General features: G+C 43.4%; 1 protein-coding gene across 21 annotated transcripts in view; it reads left to right on the top strand.

The window, feature by feature from the left end:
- KALRN (kalirin RhoGEF kinase) overlaps positions 1-24,599 on the top strand; it is a 661,253-nt gene that overhangs the window by 385,268 nt on the left and 251,386 nt on the right. For 15 of the 21 annotated variants that reach the window (XM_041763066.1, XM_041763093.1, XM_041763035.1 and 12 more), the window contains exons 17-22: positions 5,288-5,506; positions 8,973-9,122; positions 12,055-12,169; positions 16,111-16,226; positions 16,700-16,822; positions 24,265-24,447. In XM_041763066.1, the coding sequence (XP_041619000.1) occupies positions 5,288-5,506; positions 8,973-9,122; positions 12,055-12,169; positions 16,111-16,226; positions 16,700-16,822; positions 24,265-24,447 (906 nt within the window). The remainder of the gene's footprint in view (positions 1-5,287; positions 5,507-8,972; positions 9,123-12,054; positions 12,170-16,110; positions 16,227-16,699; positions 16,823-24,264; positions 24,448-24,599) is intronic. The other 6 variants (XM_041763076.1, XM_041763054.1, XM_041763059.1 and 3 more) reach the window with 1 other exon arrangement.

Here is a 24,599-nt window from a genome sequence, read left to right as displayed (position 1 = left end):
TTTCCATCACAACAATAACATTTTAACTGTTTGCGCCTATATCTTTAATACAGTAATCAACTGATTACTAGCCACTTTTAAGCTAGTATTGATTTCAACCATTTAATTTTCTAGAAATCTCGTATACATAAACATAGCATTAACATAAATGACATGTTTCTATAAGATACCTGCTATCTTCTTGGAAACCATCACTACTAGTAGTTTACTGTCTGGGATTTAAGATCTTAAAATAGACTATGTATTGCTCACACAGTGCAGGCAAGTCATTTTTTCTAAGGAGGAACTCAGCAGAGGAGAGAGGTTTTATTATCATCACCTGCCTCTGTCTCAGTTTATTGGCATGCCCAAATATGAAAGTGTTCAGGTCTATTCACCATCAAGGAAAAATCAGGCCAATCAAGAATCAGGCACACAGTGGTCAAAGCGCCATAGAGAGGCAGCATGAAGAGGACAGAGGGGTAGGTAGACAGACTAGGGGCGTGGCAGGAAGCTGTGAGGGTGCTCAGCAGAGAGAAGACCACTGTTGGCTGCACCCCATCCTCGTTTATTTCACATGTGAAGGTTTGTCTGCCCTCCGGAGTAATTGAATTTCCTGTCCCATAAGCAAATGTTGGGCAAATAAAACTGAGTGTCATGATGTATTAGGGCATTCCAGTGAGCTAGCGGAATATAGTGGGTGAATGCATTAGCAGTGCTAACGCAATGACCAGATTCCATGACTTGCATAAGCACCGTGTATTAATTTGTAATGGTGCTTTTGTACCCTTACAGAGTAGAAGCTCACTAAGAAGTTCCATGGGTGCAACTTGATCAAATATTCTTGATATTGATACTGATATCCCATGAGGCCCCTGTGGAGTATATGTCTATGGTCTGAAGAGGAGATAGCAGAGCAGATAGGATTTCTGGAAGGTCCTGAGAATGGAGGGTAGGCAGGGTCTGCAGCATAGTTAAAATAATGAACTTCAAATATGCTTCTTCTCCAGGTAGCCTCATGCTTCTCTCTAAAAGTGTTTATCTAGACCAGGTTCTGCATCAAGAAGAAGACGTGCCAGGGAAGATTTATGCAATTTGAAAGGGGACCTAACTAGTCTAGTTTGACTTGGCCCATTTTGATAGTAATTATTTACTGAAGGCCTTTCCAGTACTTGCTGATAGTGAACTTGACTTGATAGAACTTGACTTGACCCTAAGAAATAATCCTAGGTTCCACAAGGGAAAAAAAAATAGCTATGGGTAGGATGACTACATTTATTGCTAAAACTGAGACACTTCTAAGAGGGAAGAAGGGAATTATTAATAACTCAGGTAGAAAAATAGGCATAGGGTAGAACTATCATGGGCAGACTAGGGTGTCTGCTCACACTAGCTTGGGTAGCCTTTTCTGTTTGAAGGTTTTGGTCTCCCCAAAGAAAATCAGAATTTTTATCTAAAGTACCCTGGGTTTTAGGAAAACAGAACCATTCAGAACAGAGAATAGCACACAGCACCCAGAAACATAGCTTTATCAACGAACTCAAATTATTATTTGTTAGTATGCAAAATGGTTTGGCTGATGTGTCTTTAAGAACTGTGACTATCATAGAGACAAGCTCAATTTTGAAATCAATTTTATTTGAAATCCTCTTATGTATTTTAAGCATAGTCATTATGGCAGAAAAAGTAGTTAAAACTAGATAATAAATTCAATTGATTTGGTTCAATTTTCTTCTATATACTCCTACATTAACATCATGTATTAACATCCTTGGTAATCCATGTCTTAAAGATACAACACTCAATAGGCTTAGGTAATGGAGACTAGAAATAAATGCAAAATAATGACTCAAGCTTATCAAAGCAAAGATTATATCATATGCATAAGAGTTTGTCATTTTGGAAATTAAAGGGGATGGAGTTCCAAGGACTATCAGATGATAATGAGTTTCAGAATAAGGAAGAGGATTTATTACGTAGCCTAAATAATAGGACAATTAGAGTTATTCCTTTACTCTCAGAGAAAAAGACATAATAATTGGGTTTTGATGACAATTGTATGCTGGTTTCATATATTGAGGAGAAGCCAGTTAATTATCATAATCACTAATGTTCATTTGGTAAACCCTTCTACTGCATGAAACACTGTAGATACCATTCTAACTCTAGAGATAAAGTGGTATGATATTATGGGAATGAGCATAGGAAGTCAAACCTCAATCTTATTCCTAGTTTCATCACCTCCTTGGTTGTTTGTTTTTGGGCAAGTCATCCAACCAGCCTGAGACTCAGGTGGGAATAATAATAATATCCACCTTGTAGTGGTGTCATAAAAACTAGAAAAAATATGCATATGCACAGTGCCCAGCGCAGAGTATACCCTTGAATAGATGACAGTTATTAAAGTGATGTTTAAATCAGTGCTTGCCTTGAGAGTTTCAGTCTAAGTATGGAGAATCAGCCAAATATATTATATGAGTGACATGGGAGTCCAGAAGAGAGTAGTTTTTAAGTGAGTCTCCAGCTGTCCAAACAGATTTTTTTTATTCAACATTTAAAAAAAATTTAATTCCACGATAGCTAACATAACACATTTGCCTGAATAACATACAGTGCTACATTAGTTTCAGGTGTACAGTAAAGTGATGCAGCAATTTATGCATTGCTCAGTGCTCATCATGACGAGTGTACTCTTGATCCCCTTCATCTATTTCACCCATCCTCCCATTCACCTCCTTTCTGGTAAGGATCCTCTTATCCCACCATCTTCTCTGGAAGTCCCAAAAAGACAATTTTTAAAGGATACCAGACTTGAGCGGAGTCTCAAAGCATGACTGGATCATAGATGGGGAGAGAGTAAGGGATGCTCACTAAAAGGCAGGAAGAGTAAAGGTAGCAAAAATAAGAAAGTGCATAGTGTGTTCTCAGAGAGTTTTTGTAAGAAAGCAGCAGATGATAATGTTATGGAAGTAGTTCGGGACTACATTGGGAGGAGCTTTTAAGGACATCCTTCAAAGTTTGGACTTGATATCATAGCAATGGGGGAACCACTGAAGGCTTTTGAATTAAGAGAACGGAGTGATACTTATAGCATAAAATTAGAGTTTTAGAGCCAGAAGAATATTAGAACTCACTTCATCCAACACTTCCTATGATAGAGAACCAAATTTATCTGCTGGAAATGTAAGAGATAGGTTTGAGGGATTAGAAATGGAAGGCAGGAGGCTAGCTATGGGACCACCACAGCAGTCTAGGCATGAAGTGGGTTGGACTGGGACATGGGGTGAGGAACAACAGTCAGGAATGATGTCAAGATCATAAACCCAGGTGGCAACAAGGAGGGCCCCATCAACACAAATGATGGAATGTCATGGGAAGAAATTTCCAGAAGGGAAGAATTTCATTTTAGATGTGGAACTTGAGAAGATGTCTAGAAGGAATCTGGAGGCTCTGTTAAGGCAATCAAGCCATCTGCATTCACTGAAAAGCATTCCTCCTCTTTCCAGGAAGACCTTTCACTTCTTTGACTAAGGTTGCATCTTTGTAAGTGGCTAACATGGGTCTGGCAGCTAGAGCAACTGATTCAGGGCTGCTGACCTGGAGTGGGAAACATGGCAGGCAGCTCACTCTTACACCCAAAGACAATTAAAGATGAGGGTCAGATGGAGGGTGAGAGATGAATACTGGGAGTCGTCTACCAAAAGAAAGTAATAGCAACCATGGGGATAGGTAAAAGTTCTACAGAAGTGAACAAAAACCAAGACTGCACCTTGGGGCACCCCTCTGTTTAGGAGATGGGAAGAGAAAGTGGTACCAATAAGTCAGAGAAAGAAATCAGGTATTTGTAAAGGATCATTTTCCCCCTTAGTTTACTTTTTCTAGCTGTGTTCAGCATTTAGGAACTCAAATTCTGATACGGTCGTTATGATTGAGGGCCAACTTAGTGGCAAAGCAAGGGAATAAAGGAGTCTAGGCTGCTAGAGGCTGTCGTGCTAACATAATGAACACTGAGTACATACTCCAGAGATGGGGAAGGGAAGCCAGGAGATGTTGATAGTCGGAAGAAAATAAGTAGGACTGTGCAGACAGCAGTCTCGGATGTGGGTGAAGGGGGCCAGGTGGTGTAGGGCTGAAAAGGAGGGAGACTGTACTCATACAGGGAGTCCAGAATGGATCAGCTCTTGGGACCTGTCCTGGCACTGCTGCCCAAGAAGGGCAGAAATCATTCTAGAGTAAGTTCCTGGGCTGCTAGCTGTCCCTCTTCACTGGGAGCTGGGCTATACTTTCCTAAATGTGCAGAGACCAAATCAGCACTGTGCCATTGAGTTGGAATGATCCTAGCAGTTGAGGTTAGGATAATATTAGCTCTTTGAAGTCCTATGTTTCATCCACATCTGTACTTTATTTTAGTAAATTGTAATCCCTTTGGCTCTCCCCTCTGCCACCCAGTCCTCCAGCCTGCTCTCCCCACCTCCTGTAGTTAGTGTGAACTCAGAGAATGCAAACCACATTTGCCTGAATAAGAAAATAAACCTTCTACTTTATATAAAATATTTATTATTATTTATTATTATATAAATATTATTTATTATTATTTATTATATAAAATATTTATATATAAATATATATATATAAAGGCAAACATGAGTAATGTAATAATGTAGGGGTTACATGTTGAGCTGCATTATCTACTATACTACTCCATTCCCTTGCTGGGGTAGCTAAGAGACAGTGAGATGTTACTCTTTGGCTTTATTAACCTACCAGATTTATTCCTTCCACTAGAATCCTTTTCAACTGATTGTTAATGTTTAAAGTGATTGCATCATTGGCTGAACTTTGTATTACAGGGAGATTTTTTTTCCTTATGTGCTGTGTTTATTCGATCTGTGAAATGGATCTACGGCAGTAATGTCCTTTAAAAACTCACTACAGTGAACAGTTTTGTGATTAGATTTGAAAAGGAAAACTGACTGACATGTGAGCCAATCAGGGAGCAGATTTATACACAACTACTGCTTCTCTACCACAGAGACTGAGATGTGTTTAGAACCAGTGATGCAAGTAGGAGAGTCGGGGCAGGAGTTAGGGTCCTGAGCATTCAGTTAATGAAAATGCATGATGTTCTTTTTTTTTTCAAATATGCTTTAAAAACAATGATGTATTAATCGTCATGACAAAATGTTTGAATCCACCATTTAAAGCTCTTTAACTTTTCTGCATCTTTCCACTCACGCCTCACTCCACCCCCTCCCGTACCACGCCTGGGTTGTTCCCACGGACCTCTCTCTCCTCCCCTTGTGCCCAGTCCCTCTTTCATGCCACTTCCTTGCAGAAGACGCACCAGAGCGCCCTGCAGGTACAGCAGAAAGCTGAGGCACTGCTCCAGGCTGGCCACTACGACGCCGATGCCATCCGGGAATGTGCCGAGAAGGTAGCCCTCCACTGGCAGCAGCTCATGCTGAAGATGGAAGACCGGCTAAAACTAGTCAATGCCTCTGTGGCATTTTATAAAACTTCTGAGCAGGTGAGGGAAGGGCTGTGGGATATGGGGGACCAGTGTTGACGGAGGGTTTGTTTCTTCCCTCATACTACAAATCCGTAGTATCTCCCTCAACAAGAAGCTAGTCCTCTCAGTACTAACCTCTCAATACTAAGCATTAGTACTAGTAGACTAATGATGTGTAAATAACTACAATTAGCTTCCATGTAATTTTTTCCATTTAAAAAGTGAACCATGTGACTTGTTTCTTATAAATTTCTCAAACTCATCAGATCTAGGTGTTGAAGGAGAATTAGGTATATGCTGAATACTCGATTTGAGGGGTGTATCAGTCAGCTATTGCCACAATAATGTTGTTTAACAAACTATCTCACAATTCAGTGGCATGAGACAATAAGCATTTTTGCTTTTAAGTGTTTGAGTTCAGCTGATCTTGGCCGAGTTTGGTAGAGCTGGGCTCCAAGCTGTAGAATTGGTCTAGATCTATTCTCAAGTCTCTCACCCTCCTGGACCAGCAACTACTTGAGGCACATTTTTGGTGAAAAGCTGGAGGGAAAGAGCCCAAAATCGGTGCAATTGCATCTCAAGTCTCCACTTGTGCCAATGCTCTAACATCCTTTTGGCCAAAACAAGTGACATCGCCCAGTCAACATCAATGAGACAGGGAAGTATAGGCCTCCTGTGAAGGTGAGGAGGGTAGGGTGACAATCTGCTGAACATAAACTAATGTGCCACAATCAGGCACTATGCTTGAAAAATATACAGCTCTTTCACTCATGAGGCTCTTAGTCTGATGGAGGAAACACAGCTCTCTGTCCCTGGTAGACCAGGAGCCTAACTGGTAGGATGGTGCAGCTGTGGGGGGGAGGCAGGAGATCCATACAGCAGGATGATAAAGATTGAGACCCCTTACTTTCCCATCTGTACAGCAATATGCACAAGGGCTAAGAGGATTCTTAATGGATTGGGTTCTTTCATGAAATAGAGGTTTAAAACAGAAGTAATTTTATTCAATGTAAAATACATTGAATTGGAATTCCTCATTGGACTTGTTCCCTGGTACAAATAGATCAGAGAAACATTCTCCTCTGGGTGACTTACAGGGGCCATGGGAAAGTCTGTCTTGGAGTAAATGTAACATGCTCACCAGAGGACCCTGTGGCCACTGTTCCAGTCTCCACACTTTCTGTCCATCCTCCTCTTTGTGGTTTCAGAGTGGTGATGCCTTTGATGGCCACAGAGTTGGGAGCAGCAGACTAAGATGATTTATAGATTCAACACAATCCCAATCAAACCCCAGCAAACTTCTTTGTAAAAATTGATCGTAAGATATATGTGGATATACAGAGAACTGAGAGTAACCGAACAATCTTGAAAAGAAAAAAACAAAGTAGATACACTACTTGATTTTAAGACTTACTCTAAAACTACAGTGATCGAGACAGAATGGTGTTGGTACAAGAATAGACACAGGAAAAAGAATAGAGATTCCAGAAGTAGACTCACAAATATACAGTTAATTTTTTGACAAAACAATTCAAAAAGTCTTTAACAAATGATGTCAGACAATGGAATATAGGCTTCCCCTGCTATCTGCAACTAGAATGTTCCTGTGAAAACTTTTGTAAGCTGAAACCAGATGTAAAGAAGCAATGACCATTCATTTATATGGAAAAGGATTTTTGGATATTCCCAGATCCAAAAAGTAGCCTCTTTTAGGCCTTTCTGAAATCTTAGGGACACGTCCTGCTAACGGATGCACAGAATAAGTCGAGATGAAGTGCAGGTGGTTACAGACACAGTTCAGAGCTGTGGCAGCTGGATGCTGAGATGCTGGGTGTAGTCCCCGGGGAAGGAGCTTGAGGGGCCACTCTCATTGCTCAGGGTGCATGCTGCCTCGGTGACCGCTCTCTGCGGAATGAACACTGAACACTCTTTTCACTTTTTACCTTTTTTCATAGAAGTGAAAACCCTCCTCATACGTCTTTCATTTAGCAAACACAGATACTAACGTAGGTCTTTCATAAAAGTGAAATGGTGTAAAATGTGAACTTGTGAAAAGCGGGCAATACCTATATCCAGACTTTTTTTTTAAATGGGGTTTAACCCCTGTCTAGTATCATACACAAATTTTAGTTTTTGGTGGGTCAAGATGCTGAAGGGGCAAAGCATTATATTAAAGAGTTAGGAAATTTGACTTCAAACTGACCATGCCATAGGCCACCTCTCTGGATTTGTTTCTTTACCTGCTAAATTAAAGGATTTATCCTTGATAATCTTTCATTTTTTCTAGTTCCCAAATTGATTTTAGTCCACATAGTAGGATGGGACATAAGTACACCTTTTCTTAAAGTTTTTGCAAGTCTATAAACTATTTTTTCTCAAGATGTGGGCCATCCTGCACGTGTTCATGCCTTGGGTAAGGACAGGTGTGTGGTGCTAAAGGAGTCAGAATGCAGGGACAAGGTTTCTCATGACAAGGCGTGCTGCCTGGGACATCTTTTAACTCAGTTCATCCCTCAGTAAACATCCTATCCAATGCCATACTCTTCATCAAAAGGGATGGCTTTCTTAGGCAAAGGGGACCCAGGATAGTTGTAGCTGTTCCCCTCAACTGCATAGCCGAGCATTCAAAGCCCACTGAAGGAAAGTGTAGGGATATGAGTCTCTATTTTCTGCCCTATTCCCTGGGCCTTGACAAAGCTACCCTGGGTCCCCTCTGTTACACCCAACGTAACTTCCATCCAAGTCCCATTCAAAATGCTTTGACTTTTAGATCATGGCCTCTTAGTACCATGCTCTTTGGGGACATGCATTTTGAGGACAACTATCTTTTAAGTTAACCCAAATTTATTATCCTCTGAAGGGAATGTCCATTTTGTAATGGAAGAACTGAAGATGTCATTGCCTTATGAAGGTACCTCAAGACATTCTTTGCTGGGATATTTTTGCCAAGGAACAGGAAAGAAAACATTCACTTATGGCCCATAAGTCCCACCACACAGGCCACTTCCTCCTTACTTCTCTGTTTGGGGCTACTTCCTATAGAGCCCATGCAAAGGTGGGGCAGCCCTAGCATCTTCTCTAAACTTAATTTTCCTGCTCTGCCACATTCACAGAGTTATCATAAGGTTCCAGCGATACAATATATAAAAAACACTTTCACACACACCCCAAAATTACCAGTCTTTCTTCCTTTCTTACTCTATATACTATCTCTAAATGACATCATCAATCCCATAGCTTCAGCCTTCAGCCAACAACTGTCAGAAGAAGATTCTAAAATCCTTATCTCAGTCCTCATCTGCCTCCCAGGCCCAACCACGTGCTGCACTTCCCTTCCATGTCCCAGGAGCACTGCATGTTCTGAATCTCCAAACTGAACTTCAAATGAAAAATGTTACCTCTACAGGGTGCTGTTGGCTGAAGGTGCTCAGGAAATACTTCCCTGATCTATGAATTTAATGAGCCTTTCCTTGTGGTTCATTAGGTCTGTAGTGTCCTGGAGAGTTTAGAGCAAGAATACCGGAGAGATGAGGACTGGTGTGGCGGACGTGATAAGCTGGGACCAGCAGCAGAGATCGACCATGTCATCCCACTCATCAGCAAACATTTGGAACAAAAGGAGGCCTTTCTTAAGGTCAGAGCACATTGTCATCCAGGGTCTGAGGCATTAGCCTTGCTCTTCCATCTCTGGTCTCTCTGTCTCTGTCTCTGTCTCTGTCTCATACACACACACACGCACACTTCATCACATGGGCTCTTCATCCCCCTGTGTTACCTTACTTCTTATCTAAAGGGAGGCATTCATAGAGAAGACATTGGCTGGTTAATTTGAAAGATTGAAAAGGCATGCTTCAGACATTATTTATTTCTCTTGGCACTTTCTATATAATTAGGCAGTTGTTATACACCATTACTGCAGGTGCCATATTCGAATATCCTGATATCCCATTGATGCTGGTAATTGAAAAGAACACGTAGTTTTACCTGATTATGTTTGGCATATGAAAATACTTTTAATTGAAATATATAAGCCTTGGGGCGCGTGGCTGGCTCAGTCAGTAGAGCATGCAAACTCTTGATCTTGGGGTCATGAGTTCAAGCCCCCACTTTGGCTGTAGAGATAACTTTTAAAAACTTAAATATATAGATATAGATATATCTAGACATAAAACAGTATTAAAATAAATATTTTATAAAAGGATGACGCAAAAGTTAGGGCAAGAATTAAATAAATTTAGACACCTTATTTATTTGCCAATCTATTATCAATAACCAATAGCTGTAACACCATTTATTCTGTTGCATGAAGAGAGAAATACTTCATTTTGTTCGTTTTGTGTTTAGTAGAGCCCTGGCTTCCCAGAGAGGAAGCACAGTCATGCTCTGAGTAGACTCTCAGCCACTGTGGAAAGTCCTAGTAAGCCTCTTTCCTCTAGCCTTTGATCTTGTCTCTGACAGAGTCGTCTGTATTAAAACTTATCTAAAGGCTCTGTTTACTCTCAAATTTCTTGCTTTCATGTTCAGCTTCCTTTCAGTTTTCTGAAAGTACAAAGGGGATCTTTATACCCTGATATGTTGCCACTGCTTTTCTATAACTCTGTAATTAACTGACTTTCTTTTATTAGAGATTTTCTCTACTTGACCACCTCTTTGAGTTTTCCATTTCTTTCCCTCTCCCTCTCTTTTTAAGATGGTTCCTCTCTCCCTCCTCCTATCTATCAGGCATCTGCACCTGCACTCAGTCAGAACCCTTAGGAATCAGCTCTAACAAGATGAAATAAAAAGTCTTCTGTACAGGGCTTAAGCGATAAGTCTTCTCTACCATAAAACAAAGTCTAAAACAATGACTGAGGTAGAGCACGTGAAAGACTTTTAAAAGAGGTGTAAAGATATTATTTCATAAAAGTACATGTTTCATTTGAAGAATGAGAGGAGAAAATGTTCTGGTCTAATGTTTTCCATATGTGCCTAAAATCATAGGTGAGAAACTCCCCATTGCTATGGGAATTAAATGCCTGATGGATGGAACATTGAGTTCTCCATTTATATGTATTAATTGATCTGTGTTGGATATCTTAGTTTTGGACCACCATCCAGCTGTTAAATTCATGAACCTCACAATGATGGACCCACCAACAATCTTTTACCAGAGCTCCCAGAAACCACTGTTTTTAATGCAAAATTTAAAATAATTTGTTACTATATAATTTATAGAAGCAGGTGTTAAATGTAAAAAGGTGTTAAAGTTTGACAGTTTTGTCTAGATAATATCGAAAATTGTAGCTTAAAAATTAGTGGACTAGCATAGATAATAGTCCCCTTATCCGTGGGGGATGTGTTCCAAGACCCCCAGTGGATCCTGAATGTGCAAATAGTGTTGAGCCCTATATATACACCGTGTATTTCCCTATACATATATACCTATGGTAAAATTTAATTTATAAGTAAAGCACAGTAAGAGATGAATGACTAGTAATAAATAGATAACTGATAAAAAATAGAATTATAACAGTATACTGTGATAAAAGCTATGTGACTTTTATGTAATAAAAGTCATTATGTGGTCTCTCCCTCAAAATGTTTCAATGGACTGTACTCACCCTTCTTGTGATGATGCGAGATGATAAAATGCCTATGTGATGAGTCAAAGTGAGGGGAATGGTGTAGGCAGCTTGATGTAGCATTAAACTACTACTGACCTTTTGACAATACATCAGGAAAACCACCTGCTGCTGGACTGCAATGGGTTGTGGGTGGCTGACGCTGCAGAGATGAAAACCTTGGGTAAGGGGAGACTTATGCTGTCCCTAGACTTCAACAACAGAAAAAATTCTGCTCTTTAAAGAAATTTAGAAATTATAGGGTCTTGAAAGAAACTAGACATCCTCTGTCCATAGTCTTAGATTCCAGCCCTGATGTGCTTCATGATTCCTGCCCTTTCTGGGCCTGGGTCTCCTTCATGGGCACAAGAGACCGTGACCTGTCCTCTCTGCCACCCACAGCTAATGTGAGTTGTGAAGAGGGTAGCACAATGGCTCTTATTCCTGTGTGTAGGTCCATATTTCCCAGCAATAGGATATTCGTGTTACTGAGGTAGGGGGTGGATTTTATGGACAAATAAATGTTTTAAATGTGGGTAACTTCATTTAGATATGGAATGTATGGTTAATAGGTTTGTTTACCAAATTTGCTTTCTCAAGTCTAAATTAAACTAATGCTAAAGGGACGTACCCCAGTGGTCTTCTAAGAGGCATTATGGTGACAGAGGAAAACCAGCCTGAGACATTTACTTATGTCGTTAGTAATACTGAGTCAACATAGAGGTAGTCAAGGGATGGGTGATTTCTGATTTTTATCTGAGATGGAAAAGCGGAGAGGCCAGGGAGTAATTCCTTATTCCACAAAAGGATGAGCCTCCTGCATTGGAATTGGAGTGTCTGCAAACCAGAAGTGGCCTCCAAAGGCTCTGCTCACCCACAGTTCCAGAAACCTCACCACCAGCACCCCTTCTCCAGCATCTTAGACCTGTGCCCCTGCTGGGGTCCTCACACCTCTGTCTCTTTCAGGCCTGTACCCTGGCCCGACGGAATGCAGAGGTGTTTCTCAAGTACATCCACAGGAATAACGTCAGCATGCCCAGTGCCGCCAGCCATACCCGGGGACCCGAGCAGCAAGTGAAAGGTCAGTGTGGGAGCTTCCAGCCACGAGCCGTGTCAGCAGCACAGACCGGAGGCTGTGTACCTGGTCATCATGCACTCTCAGACTTCCTGCTGCTTCTCCTGGGATGAGAAAACGTTTGCTATGGGATGGCATGGGTAGTGGGGATTTGTGGGCAATTTTTAAACATGTATCAGGATTTGGAGTAGAAAAATGAAGATAAAGTGTCCCTGGCACTTTTTCATTTATCTTGACCTAGAGCAGCACTGAACAGAATTTGCTGAAGTAACAGGTATGGTCTGTATCTACGTTGTGCATAGAATAGCCACGAGTCATGTGGGCTCAGAGTACTTGAAATGTGGCTAATGCAACTGGAAAACTTCATTTTTTTCCTTCAGTTGAAGATTAATTAGTTTAAATTTAAGTAGCCAGATGTGGCTAACATATGGAGGAACACAGACTAGACTATCTTACAGCCCAGAAACCAGACGCAGACTGAGAATCATAAAACTAAAATCCTGGCTTTATTGCTCACTGGGTGAGCCTTTAAGACTTCAGTTTTCTTATTTTAAAATGAAGGGTGTCTGAACCCTTGCTCATCAAAATGTGGTCCCCAGACCAGGAGCACTGGCATCACCGGGGAGTGTGGAAGAAGCCGAACCTCAGGCCCTGCCTAGACCTGATGAGAATTAGAAGCTGCGTTTCGGCAAGAGCTCCTCCACCCCGCCCCAACCAGATGACTTGTGTGCACATAAAATTTAGATAAATACTGGTCTGGATAATCTTTAATATCACTCTGAAGTCTACAAAATCTATAATTACATTAAAAAACCAGTAACCTTTAATAATTGCTTATTAGATGACCACATTAAGCTTAAATTATTATCAGTGGTATCACTTATGCTGGACCATGCAGAACTTAGCCTTTGTGTGGGTGAAGAATTTAACAGATGTCATCTTGACACAGAAGAGGACTCTGAGCCTGGAGACCGAGGCGAGCGAGGGAGCTGAAACTGCCTAGGTGTGAGAGGTGGGGACAGGCTGACGGCTGCGTGCGCAGTGGGCAGTGGGAAGCACTGGTCTGCCTTGGGAAGGGCCTCCCTCCCTACCGGAGACCCTAGGAGGTGGAACGACCAGAGGCCACTGGGGAGAATTAAATTCAGAATAAAATCCCCTGCAAAGAGGGAATCAGGATTCCTTTTCCAGATGTACTCCCTGTTTGGGGTCCAGAGACCCTGCAGGTGGCTGACGTCCTGTCCTCCTGCCCTTCCTGCATGCTACAACACTTGTGTTCGGACTTAGCAGTGCAGGCAGCAGTCTGGGTGAGGCCAGCGGCCTGCCGAGCAAGCACCTGGTCCACCTACACCTCAGTGAGCTATCCACGGCAGGCACCCAGCAATTGCAGGATATGCTGCACCTACCTTCATGGCCATGAGGTCAGGTGTTTGTCCATAGGAAAGCTTTCCAGAAGGGGGAGAAATGATATCTGAAACTCTTCAGCACCTTTGCCTGATCCAGGCTGATTCTCACCACCACATAAGACTCTGCAGTGAGCCAAGCTCTGGTTAGGAGACAGAAAGATGAGAGGAAACACACTTGTCTTTGCCCGTTTGAAGCTTCCATCTGAGCAGGGACCTACAATTTCTCCCATACCCATTTCTTTTCTACCTGCTACCTGGACCTGAGGCGAGTGCCACTTATTTTAAGTTTTTGTTACAGGCGCCATCATCACGGCATAACAACCAAACCTCAGTGACCTGCAACTGTAAGGATCTGTTGTTCAGGTCACTGCACGTTGGCTAGGGAGCCACTGACTTGGCTGGGCTCAGCAGAGCGGTTCTGCCGCAGGCTGCTCTAGTGCCTTCACTGCAGGTTGGGCTCTTGTCTCCTCCACGTGTATTAACCTGGGACCTCAGCTGAGGAGTGGTCATCCAGGAAAACTTCTGATGGTGGTGATGGCAAGCTCAAGTGAGCACACACACTAAGTTCCTGCTTGTATACTACCTGTTTACAACCCATTTGCCAGAGCAAGTCACATGAGCCCCAGAGTGGGGTTGGGGGACTGAGGAAGTACAATCTGTCTCTTTGGGAAGGAACTAAAAAGTTTTCATAATAGAAGCATAGATATGGACATTAGTGAATAACTGAGACCTGTAAAAGTTCTCAGCCTAAGGGAAGAGAGACAGATTCTGTCCTTAGAAAAATCAAATTAAAAAAAAAAAAAATCAAATTTCCAGGAGGATGCATGAAAAGTGCTAAGTACAAGTGCTACAAATTTTTAAATTTAAAAATTAAATTTTTAATTTAAATCCAAGGTAGTTAACATATAGTGTATTACTAGTTTTAAGGATAGAATCTAATGATTCATCAGTTGCACACAACACCTAGTGCTCATTATATCATGTACCCTCCTTAATGCCCATTACCCAGTTACCCCATCCTCCCATCCACCTCCCCTCCACCGACCTTCAGTTTTTTTCCCTATAGTGAGGAGTCTCCTATGGTTTGCCTCCGTGTGTCTTTATCTTATTTTATTTTTCCTTCCCTTCCCCTATGTTCATCTGTTTTGTTTCTTAAATTCCACATATGAGTGAAATCATATGGTATCTGCCTTTTTCTGAACGAGTTATTTTGATCAGCATAATACCCTCTAGCTCCATCCACATCGTTGCAAATGGCAAGACTTCATTCTTTTTGATGGCTGAGTAATAGTCTATTGTACATACACACCACATCTTCCTTATCCTCTCATCTGTCGATAGACATCTGGGCTCTTTCCATAGCTTGGCTACTGTGGACATTGCTGCTATAAACATTGTGCATCACAGCCCCTAGAACCCAGAGGACCGAGGCAGCTGAGGACTCAGGCTCTGAAGTCAAACATTCCTATCTAAATGACCCTGGACAAGGTACCTAGCCTCTCTGAACCTCCCTTTGTTCATCTTTAAACGGAAGTAATAATGGTACGTGCATCACAGGGTATTGTGAGAATATGTGCCTGCCACGGAGTGAGTGCTTAATAAATATTAATTTTTCATATCACCATTACTGTGTATTAGTATCTAATAGAGTTAGCAGGAAGCCAGAGGCAGACATAATACAAACTAAATGTGAGTGCTTCAAGCATAGAGCACACTAGCAACACACATAGGAAACTTGGGCATGTGGCAGCCACTGCTGGAATAACAGGAGGAGGGAGAGACATGACGCAGCTGGACACCTACCGTGGCCCACCATGGTGCTACATGCCTTGTGCATTTCCTCTCACTTGACATCATTAGAGTTAACATGAGAAAAGCTTTCACCTTTTCTTATGATCAGATCCCAAACAACACAGAAGTTTGGACCTAGAGACACGATTCCAAGGAGATATGTTTCTAACACAGCTTCCCTATGACCATGACTTAGAGGTTGTAAAATCGAGGCCATGCTGTTAAAGTGTTCTGTGCATAGCCTCTTGTACAGGGCAGAGAGTGTGGCTCAGGCCCCGGGTCATCCATGCAGTTACGTGGTCCTCATGCTGTTGTTCTTCTCCCACCGTCTCCTAGAACTCAAGAGTGGCTGGGATTCTTACCAAGTCCCCTCACTCTCCATAGGCTCCAGGGGCCAAAGGGTTAGTTGGCATTTTAAGAACCGACACTTCCCAAGGTCTCTTACCACCAAGGACTGACTTTGGTATGAAGAGAATCCGTGTCCTTTTTAAATTACCTTGGGGACATGCTCTTCCTCCCTAAACTGGTGGAGCCTCCTCTGGAGGCTCTCGCCTCAGTTCCTCGAATCTTGCTCCCCTCTGGGAGATTCTTTATGGACCAGGCTTTGGTTTCCTCACATCTGGTACCTGGATTCGTCCCACTAGGGAGGTTTGAAAGTCACAGTTATCTGGTACCCGGCATGTGCGGTGGAAGTGGCTGGCCAGATTTGTTCATGGCCTTCCCTAACCAGTGCTCATCTCCTCTGCCCCACAGCCATCCTGAGTGAGCTCTTACAGAGGGAGAACCGTGTCCTGCACTTCTGGACTTTGAAGAAGCGGCGGTTAGACCAGTGCCAGCAGTATGTGGTGTTTGAGCGCAGCGCTAAGCAGGTATGTCCAGAGCCTTCCCCAGCTTTGCCTCACTTTTGGGGCTGTGCAGATGCCCAAATGACCATGGCATGGAACAGTCCAGAAGAAGGTCATGGAAGTAGGCAGAGTAGACATGGGCAGTGGTGCCAACAAACGGAAGGAGAACCGACTGTCCCTTACCAGTCCTTCAGCCTTTACCAAGCACTCTGTACCAGGGACTGGGAGGAGATGCTGGGGTTAGGTTGCCCCTAACTCATGGATGATGCTGGGCCTGGCCTAGAAGGTGGGGGCCAGTGGGCGAGACACTGTTTTTACTGGTAGAATGTTCCACGTCTAAAAGGAGAGTGCTGAGTCATGAAATCAGCTTCCAAGCTACATACTGACTGAACGTGCCACCATTTCCTGGGTCCGTCACACTGTCTCAGTGTAGCAGTGCATGTCCTCCTACTGACAGCTGCCTTATGGGGGACCCGGTGGGTTGTTTCCTCCCACAGGCGCTGGACTGGATCCAAGAAACAGGGGAATATTACCTCTCAACGCATACCTCCACCGGAGAGACCACAGAGGAGACTCAGGAACTGTTGAAAGAATATGGGGAATTCAGGGTGCCTGCCAAGGTAGGAAGCATCCCGGGCCCTCCCCCATCCACCCAGCACTCCCCAGTCTGGCCAGTTCCATATTATGGAAGGAAAAGCAGCCTCTGTACCCCAAAATGTTGACCGCGGTGGCAATTGGCGGGGCAGGTGGGGAAGCCCAGGTAGGATGATCCCCTTTGGAACCTGAACACCCAGAGAACTGCAGCTGCTGGATGGAGCATCTGTAGGAGGGGAGTCAGCTCCGATACGCTGAGCTTCCAAATACTCATCATCGTCCTGCTTCAGGTCTAGACCCGGCTGTATTCTTTCAGACTCAGGAAGGCAGAGGGATGTATTCATGGGAAATGCAGCTGCATGTGTGAACGTCGGCACCCATCCACACTCTTGGTGTTTGAATGGTTTGGGAAGTCAACCCCATAGGCCCATGACTCTGGATGGGTTCACAAAGCAAGGGAGCGTCTCATGTCCTGAGCTGACTACTTCCATCCAGCCTCACTGCTGGCAAACGAGCCAGGCTGGGGCCTCTGGGGAACAAAATGTGCACTGGTGCACATGGCCCACACCCTCCCATCCCCATTCACACTGAGGCAGGAAATGCTATCGTAGGAGAAAATGTGTTTTCACAGCCGGGATTTGACCTGAGGACCCTTGGATTTGAATGAAAATCTGATCTGTCTCAGTTCGCTCTTTGTAGCATCCTCGTCCCTCTCACTGGGCTCCCTGCCACGGAGGAGCCTGTCTTGGCATCACTTCCTCACATGGCAGATGCTCTTCCCGGATGAGAGCTGCTTTTGTGGGGGTCATGGCAGGGCGGGGGTGGGGATGGGGGGATGCACTAATGCCTATCCTCCCCAGAGATCCCTCTGACACGAAGGCAAATTTCCTCTAGTTTGCTAACAAAGTTAGGCCCTTCGCCTCATCCCTGAACTGATGCTTCAGAAGTGGTTATTCACTTTATGAATCCTACACGACAAACTTTTGATCGTGGGAGAGCTTCCCCTGCAAACCTGTGAGCTCTGGGGCCTTTCTATCCAACGTGGAAAGCTGTCAGTTTGGATAAGAGACTCATTTCGGTATCAGCTAGAGCAAACAGCACGGGAAGGTGGCAGATGCACAGATCTCTTCCCAAAGCCAAATGAAAATAGCTTTTGAATGACCCCCGTTGTGTCATCGTTCCCTCTCCAAAGAGCGTCAATAATAAACCATTAACAAGCTGAATGGTATCAGATCCACTGGCGTCCCCACCCACGTAAGATGGATTGTGGTAGAACTCCTCAGGATCAGAATCTGTTCATAACCTAAGTGGAAATGTAGAGGATTCCTTAGTCTATTTAACAAATCTTCTTCCTATCCTTCTCCTTTTTTCCATTCACGTTGTAACCGTGGTAATCGGGTTCCATGCTTGTGGCCTTTCCTTCCCTCCCATCCATCCTGCTCATCATTTCTCTTCATCTTTAAAATACGGGGTGGGTCATATTACCACCCACTCCAAGAACTTCAGTGTTTCGCCAGTGCCTTCAGGCCAACAACCTCCACAACGGCACTATCTTCGTCCTTCTTCCGTGCAAATATCATGCCCCAGCTGAATGGATGTATTTTCTTACCCTCTGAGAGATACATCATACACTTTCTTGCTTCTGTACCTTTTCTATACTATTTTTCTGCGTAGAATGTCCTTTCCTTCCTTCTAGTTTGTACCTTTTATAAAGAGCCCACCTTTCTCCTGGAGTGCCTCCTCCTCTGTGATCCTGGCAACACCCCAGGCTGTGATCTGACCCATCCCTACATTCCAGCCATTGTCGTCTGCATAACCCTTAAGGGACCTGCCAAGAACCATCCTGTTCTCCAGGATGTTATCTCCTATATCAGCCAGCAAGGGCCCAAAGGATAAAAGCCATGCTTTTTTCACTTACTTGACTGAATCAAGCATTGAAGAGAGGCTGCAGATATTTGTGAACATGGGGGAAAAAGGTTTGAGTAGATTTCAACGACTTCCTTTCCCAAATCTATATTTAATATGATTCTCTTGCTCTGGCTCTCTCTGTTCTCTCTCCTGCCTAACTTAACTCTTTCTGTAATGAAGTTTCATTTTCCCATCTGACGTGTCCCAAGGCTTGGGGCTGTTTGTTATTAGGCTATCTACAGGATAATGAATCCAGCCAAAGATTTTCTGATAAAAGGTGATAGCCCCCAGTCCCACTCCAGCCCCACTTCCCTGAGGCAAGCCTCTTGTAACCAGCTATCTTTGATTGTAATCCTTGTAACCAGGAAAGTGAATTTGAATTGGAAACTAAATTGACCTTAAACCACAAGCGAGTAAATATGGTGGCCCTCACGACTAAATAAGGCAATAGAACATATGGAATATATTGAATTATTATACTCTGCTCCAAAGATGCAGATCAAGTAGAAGAAACACTGGATATAAAAAGGTACTTGCTACATAGCAGTCCACAAGTAAAAGAATAAAAATCAGATAAAGAGAATTTGGGTGGGGATATGAGGATACCATTTTTCTTATCGTGGTGGGCCTAGAAAAGCCAGTTAGGAGAATACACAAGGTACTTTCCTAATGTGGGTTTCAAAATTTACGAGGGGTCCAGGCACATGATGATAGGAAAGCTTAATCATCTTGATAGCTGGAAGAAATCGATTTCTTCTAATAGCAAAACCTTTTTTTTTTTTTTAGGTTCTTTGGTTTTTCGATTTTTATAATTGCGTGGTTTTTGTATATTCACAAGGCTGTGCAACCGCTGCCACTACCTTGCTCCAGAACATATTCATCGCCCCCCAAACAAACCCCATACCCATTAGCAGTCGTTCCCCATTCCTTCCTCTCCTCAGCCCTGGAACCACTGCTCTATTTTCTTTCTTTGTGAATTTGCCTATTCTGGAGTTTTCATATAAACGGAATCATGGAATCATATAATACGTGGTCTTTTGTGTCTTTTTTTTTTACTTATAATGTTTCCAAGGTTCATCCATGTCCTGTGTCAGTACTTCATTCCTTTTTTAAAATTTTTTAATTTAAATTCAATTTTCCAACATATAGTGTAACACCCAGTGCTCATCCCATCAAGTGCCCTCCTTAAGTAGTACTTCATTCCTTTGTACAACTGAATAATATTCCATGATAAAGCTACACCACATTTTGTTTATCCATTCATCAGTCGATGGACATTTGGGCTGTTTTCAGTTTCTGGCTACCATGAATAATGTTGCTGTGAATATTTGTGTACCGGCCTTTGTGTAAACATATCTTTTCAGTTCTCTTAGCTCTATACCTAAGAGTGGAATGACTGAACCATATGGTGACTCTGTTTAACTCTTTGAGGGGCTGCCGAAAACTCTTTTCTAAAGTCGCTGTGCCATTTTACATCCCCACTGGTGGTGTACAAGAGTTCTGACTTCTTCACGTCCTCCCCAACACTTGTGATCATTCGTCTTTTTAATATTGCCACCCTGGAGGGTCTAAAGTGATATCCCATCAGAGTTTTGATGAACATCTCCCAATGAGTGATGAGGTCAAGAGAACACTTTTTTAGACTCGTCATTTTCTCTCTGACAGTGAAAGAAGCTATGAGATAAATTGGATTTAATTCCTCTTAACAAAAGAGAATTAAGTGGTAGCAAAGTGACTGGAACCTGATCTGAACTAAATTAGCTAATTCAGGAATTCAGGCCATGAGGGAAGGGGACAGCTGGGCTGTCAGGTGCCTTACAGTGAGAAAAGTGGAATCTGAACAGTTCAGATAAAAGGTGGGCATTGTGTTTCTGAGACTCAGGAGGAATTATGGCTGTTTACCCACATCAGGGAGCTTGATAAGTTCATATCTACAAGCAGTATATCAATAAAGACAAGGAATACCTGCAATGAAGGGCAGATTGGAAGATTGCAACGAGATTATAAGAATTCTATCAAGAAGGCTAAATCTTAACAGACTTGTGATAATATGCAAAAGACACTGAAAGGGCTTCTGACAAACTATAGTCAGAGTAAGGCTCACTGATTAGGGAAAGATGGTGTAATATTAACTGATCACAGGAAGGAAGGAAGAGAAGGGGGGAGGGAGGAAGAAAAATAGAACTACTGACCCCTTTTTTTCTAGCAGGTTACATAGAATTCAAAACAGAAAGAGCAAAACACACGGGAGGGGACCCATGAAGCTCAAGATAAGAGACTTGTCTCCTCTAGATTTCCAGGCCCACATGAACTACATCCCCTAAAGACTCCCTTTTGTCCACAAGATCACACCCATTCTTCTGACCCTACCATTCAGAAGCCTCTGCATTCTGACCCCCATTTTGTCAGTCTTCGATAAGTTACTCTGTTTTGGTGGCAAGATTTGAGTTTCAAACCAGATAGTATATGGCTATATGTGGCAATGAAGAGAGAAGCCATGGCTGGACCTCCCAGGAGTCCAAGAAAATCTGAATGATTCGGCCTCATGTGCAGAGCAAGAAAGGGCATGAAAGCTAGACCAAGGGCAGTTCAGCAACCCCACTGTCTGGTCATCTCATGACGGGGGATCAGGAATATGTAATCACCGTTCCTATGATTCAGCTTGCCCTTCTCTTCTCGTGTCTGCTTCTGTATTTTCACTTCTACCCTGCACCACCTACCCTCTTCCCTCTGCTGTTGAAGTCCCCAGAAAAAGAACTTTAACTCTCCCTGTTCAGACAGAGATTCTAGGCCAGGCTGCCACAGAAGGCAATGGCTGCATATTGATGGGCTGCCCCACGGAGACATGTTTTTACCTCTGATCTCATCAGCTGTGGCCAAGCATGTGGCAGGTCACATGGTGCCCCTCTGGTCACTTGTGTATAAGAAATCACTTCAGACTACTCTCAGTAGGTGCCTTGGGGGGTCCAGTGTATGAGTCCGATTTTTTCATCTCGTTCTTCCCAATATAAACTCTCAACTCTTGCTGGTCCAGCCTTACTTACCTCCAAACACAGTATTTACCCACTAATTCATGTACTCAACATTCGTGGTATGCCTGCTACTTTCTAGACGTTGGAATTACAAATGAGTAAGATGTTAACACTTATCTTTTAGAAGTGCATGGTCTAGTGAAGGAGACACATAAGTATCTCAGTGTGTTACATGCCGAAGTAGGGGTACATGTGTGGCCGTGTGGGGACACTGGAAGGGGCATCCCCCACTCAGCTTGTGCGGAGGAAAGGAATGAAAGAGAGCCATTGGATAGAAAGCGGGGATGAGTAGGAACCACTCATCACAGCAGGAGGGGCATGGGGCATGGGAGGTTCGGTTGGCTGATGTTTAGGGGCCACGAAGAACATGGTGACTGTCACAAAGGTAGGTGAGGCCGCGTGGGGAGGGCTTGTCTACACTGCCCAACTTACTGTCCATTTGCTCCTCCAGGTTCCACACATATCTGGAATACTCTTGGTCACAAACCGTTCTCCTTATTGCATCTGAATTACAGTTTCTGTGTTTCAGGAGATGATTTCCGGTGATGGAGCTGCCTGTAGGGCTCCTGCCACCAGCTGGTTGTAAAACTCTCATTTCATGCTGAAGTCTCCTTACTGAGAGCAGAAAATGCATATTTTCAAGAGTTTTACATGAAGATTTCTTGTTTATAGCTGCAAAAAAATCTCTGTTTTAAATAAATAGACCTTTAACAGTTGTTTTCGGGGTCGCGGAGGGGAGAAAACCCCTAAATGCCATGAGATGAAGTCCTCAGGCTCCCAGGGATCTTTTCTTAACCAATTCCCAGTGCTGTGTTCTTTGCCTTATGGTGGCTAAGGAGACGCTTCTCTTATCCTCAAACCCACCTTTTTTCCTTCATGACAAAGCTCTTCCAGTCCCTTGTCTCCCAGCTTGGGTACCAGCCGCTGTCCTGAGTTGGGAGACACTCAGGCGAGTTGCTGGAGAGCCGGAGCCCACCTCTCCCAGGCCTTGCTGGCCTTTCTGGTCAGAAGCTGTCTGTTTCTGACATTTCTGGAGAGGGTCAGTCTCTTGTGTAAGGTCCATAGATGAGCCTGGAAAGTGAGGGAGGAGGATGGAATACAGGCAGGAGCTTCTGTCTCTTCTAGTCCCTGCTCCAGGGATTTTCTGCCTCAGTTCCCCTCAGTTATCTAGATTTTAGCAGGATCCAAAACTTGGATCTCTTCTCCTCCACCATTAAAGATAACTTTACTTCTCAGAATGTCATTTAAATATTCTTTCCTTTTTCTCAAAATTAATCAAGCTTCCCTGATCTTGGAGTTTCAAAACCCAACCTTAGGCTACAAGATGAGCAAGTGTTTACTTCTTCAGATATCTCCTTTGTTTCTATATCTTACACAACGTAAGTCCCACCTCCCCATAGGACCTTTCCTGCCCATGCCAGCCCACCTTCATTTTTTTCCTGTTTTAAATTTCCCGAAGTGTTAACTCTGCATACTTCTTATGTTGACATTCAATTTCATAATGCCCTGAGTTATTTAACCACTCTGCATGACAGTCCTGTCCCCTTTAGAGATATGGGCTCTTTGGGGGAAATAAGTATCTTTTTCTCTTTTGTTTATCCCCCAAGCCTGTCCCCACAGCCCTCTGCACGGTGGTATGGAGAGTAGGTATTGAACAAACCCTTGCTAGAAATGAAATTAATCCAATACGCATCAGAACTCCACCTTAGCCCCATAATAGATACTGGCTTCATTAATCTTCTCTATTTCTCTCTCTCTCTCTCTCTCTCTCTCTCTCTCTCTCTCTCTCTCTCGGAAACTAAAGACAAGATCCTGATGGCGAAAGGGACAGACTTTAGTCTTAAATCTGCTAATTAGATTTCTTTAGGTCCTGGCCTGTGCCAACTTAGCTGTTGACAAAGCCTACTCCAGGCCAGTACGGTGAAGGGAGAGAACTAGGCACTGTGGTCCAGAAGCCAACAGGCTCTATCACTTACAGATGGTATGAACTTGGACAAGCCCCAAACCTCTCTAAGCTTCGGCTTTTTTCATCTGTGGTTCAGAGAGACCCACACCACCTCCTTCCACCCACCTTTTTGAGATGCTTTAAGACTCAAATGAGTCTTAAATGAGTCTTATCAAATGAGATGTGATATTAACATATTCTGTGACCTGATAAAGGACAGTATTAATGTACGAGCTCCTTACCGTAATCATGATGGCTAACATGTATTGCTTCCTGAGCTCTTAATGTGAGCGCTGCCCCCCTAGGCACTGCTCTGAGCATTCCTCATTGTCACCTCATGAAATGTTCACAACAACCCTATGATGGAGGAGTATTGGGATCCCTCTTTTGCAGATAAGGAAACTGAGGCACAGGGGATTTAAGTAATTTGTTCAAGACCTCCCAGCTAGTAAGTGACAGACCTGGGCTACACACCCAGGCAGGCAGTGAGGTATCTGTGGCTGCTGTGAAGCAAAGGGGGATGGGACTGAAGGGCCATGAGAATAAATGTAATCTAGTAATTTAGGATCATCTTTTGGGACAGCAAACAAAGGAGAAGGTGAAGCTTCTGATTCAACTGGCTGATAGCTTTGTGGAGAAAGGTCACATTCATGCCACAGAGATCAGGAAATGGGTGACCACGGTGGACAAGCATTACAGAGACTTCTCCTTGAGGATGGGAAAGTACCGGTACTCCCTGGAGAAAGCCCTGGGTGTCAACACAGAGGTAGGTATGGGGGTTGCCCAGCTGGGACATCCTCCCTTCTCATCTCTCTCAGCACCACTGCTCTCATTACCGTGGATGGAGCTGGGCTTTCCACGCAGTCTTTCTGAGCTATTGACCCCTAGAACACTTGTCTTGTGTGACTTTTCTAGTGG

The sequence above is a fragment of the Vulpes lagopus genome, chromosome 1, assembly GCF_018345385.1.
Source record: "Vulpes lagopus strain Blue_001 chromosome 1, ASM1834538v1, whole genome shotgun sequence".
NCBI lineage: Eukaryota > Metazoa > Chordata > Mammalia > Carnivora > Canidae > Vulpes > Vulpes lagopus.
The sequence above is the reverse complement of the archived record's forward strand: the minus strand, read 5'-3'. Positions and strand labels throughout refer to the sequence as shown.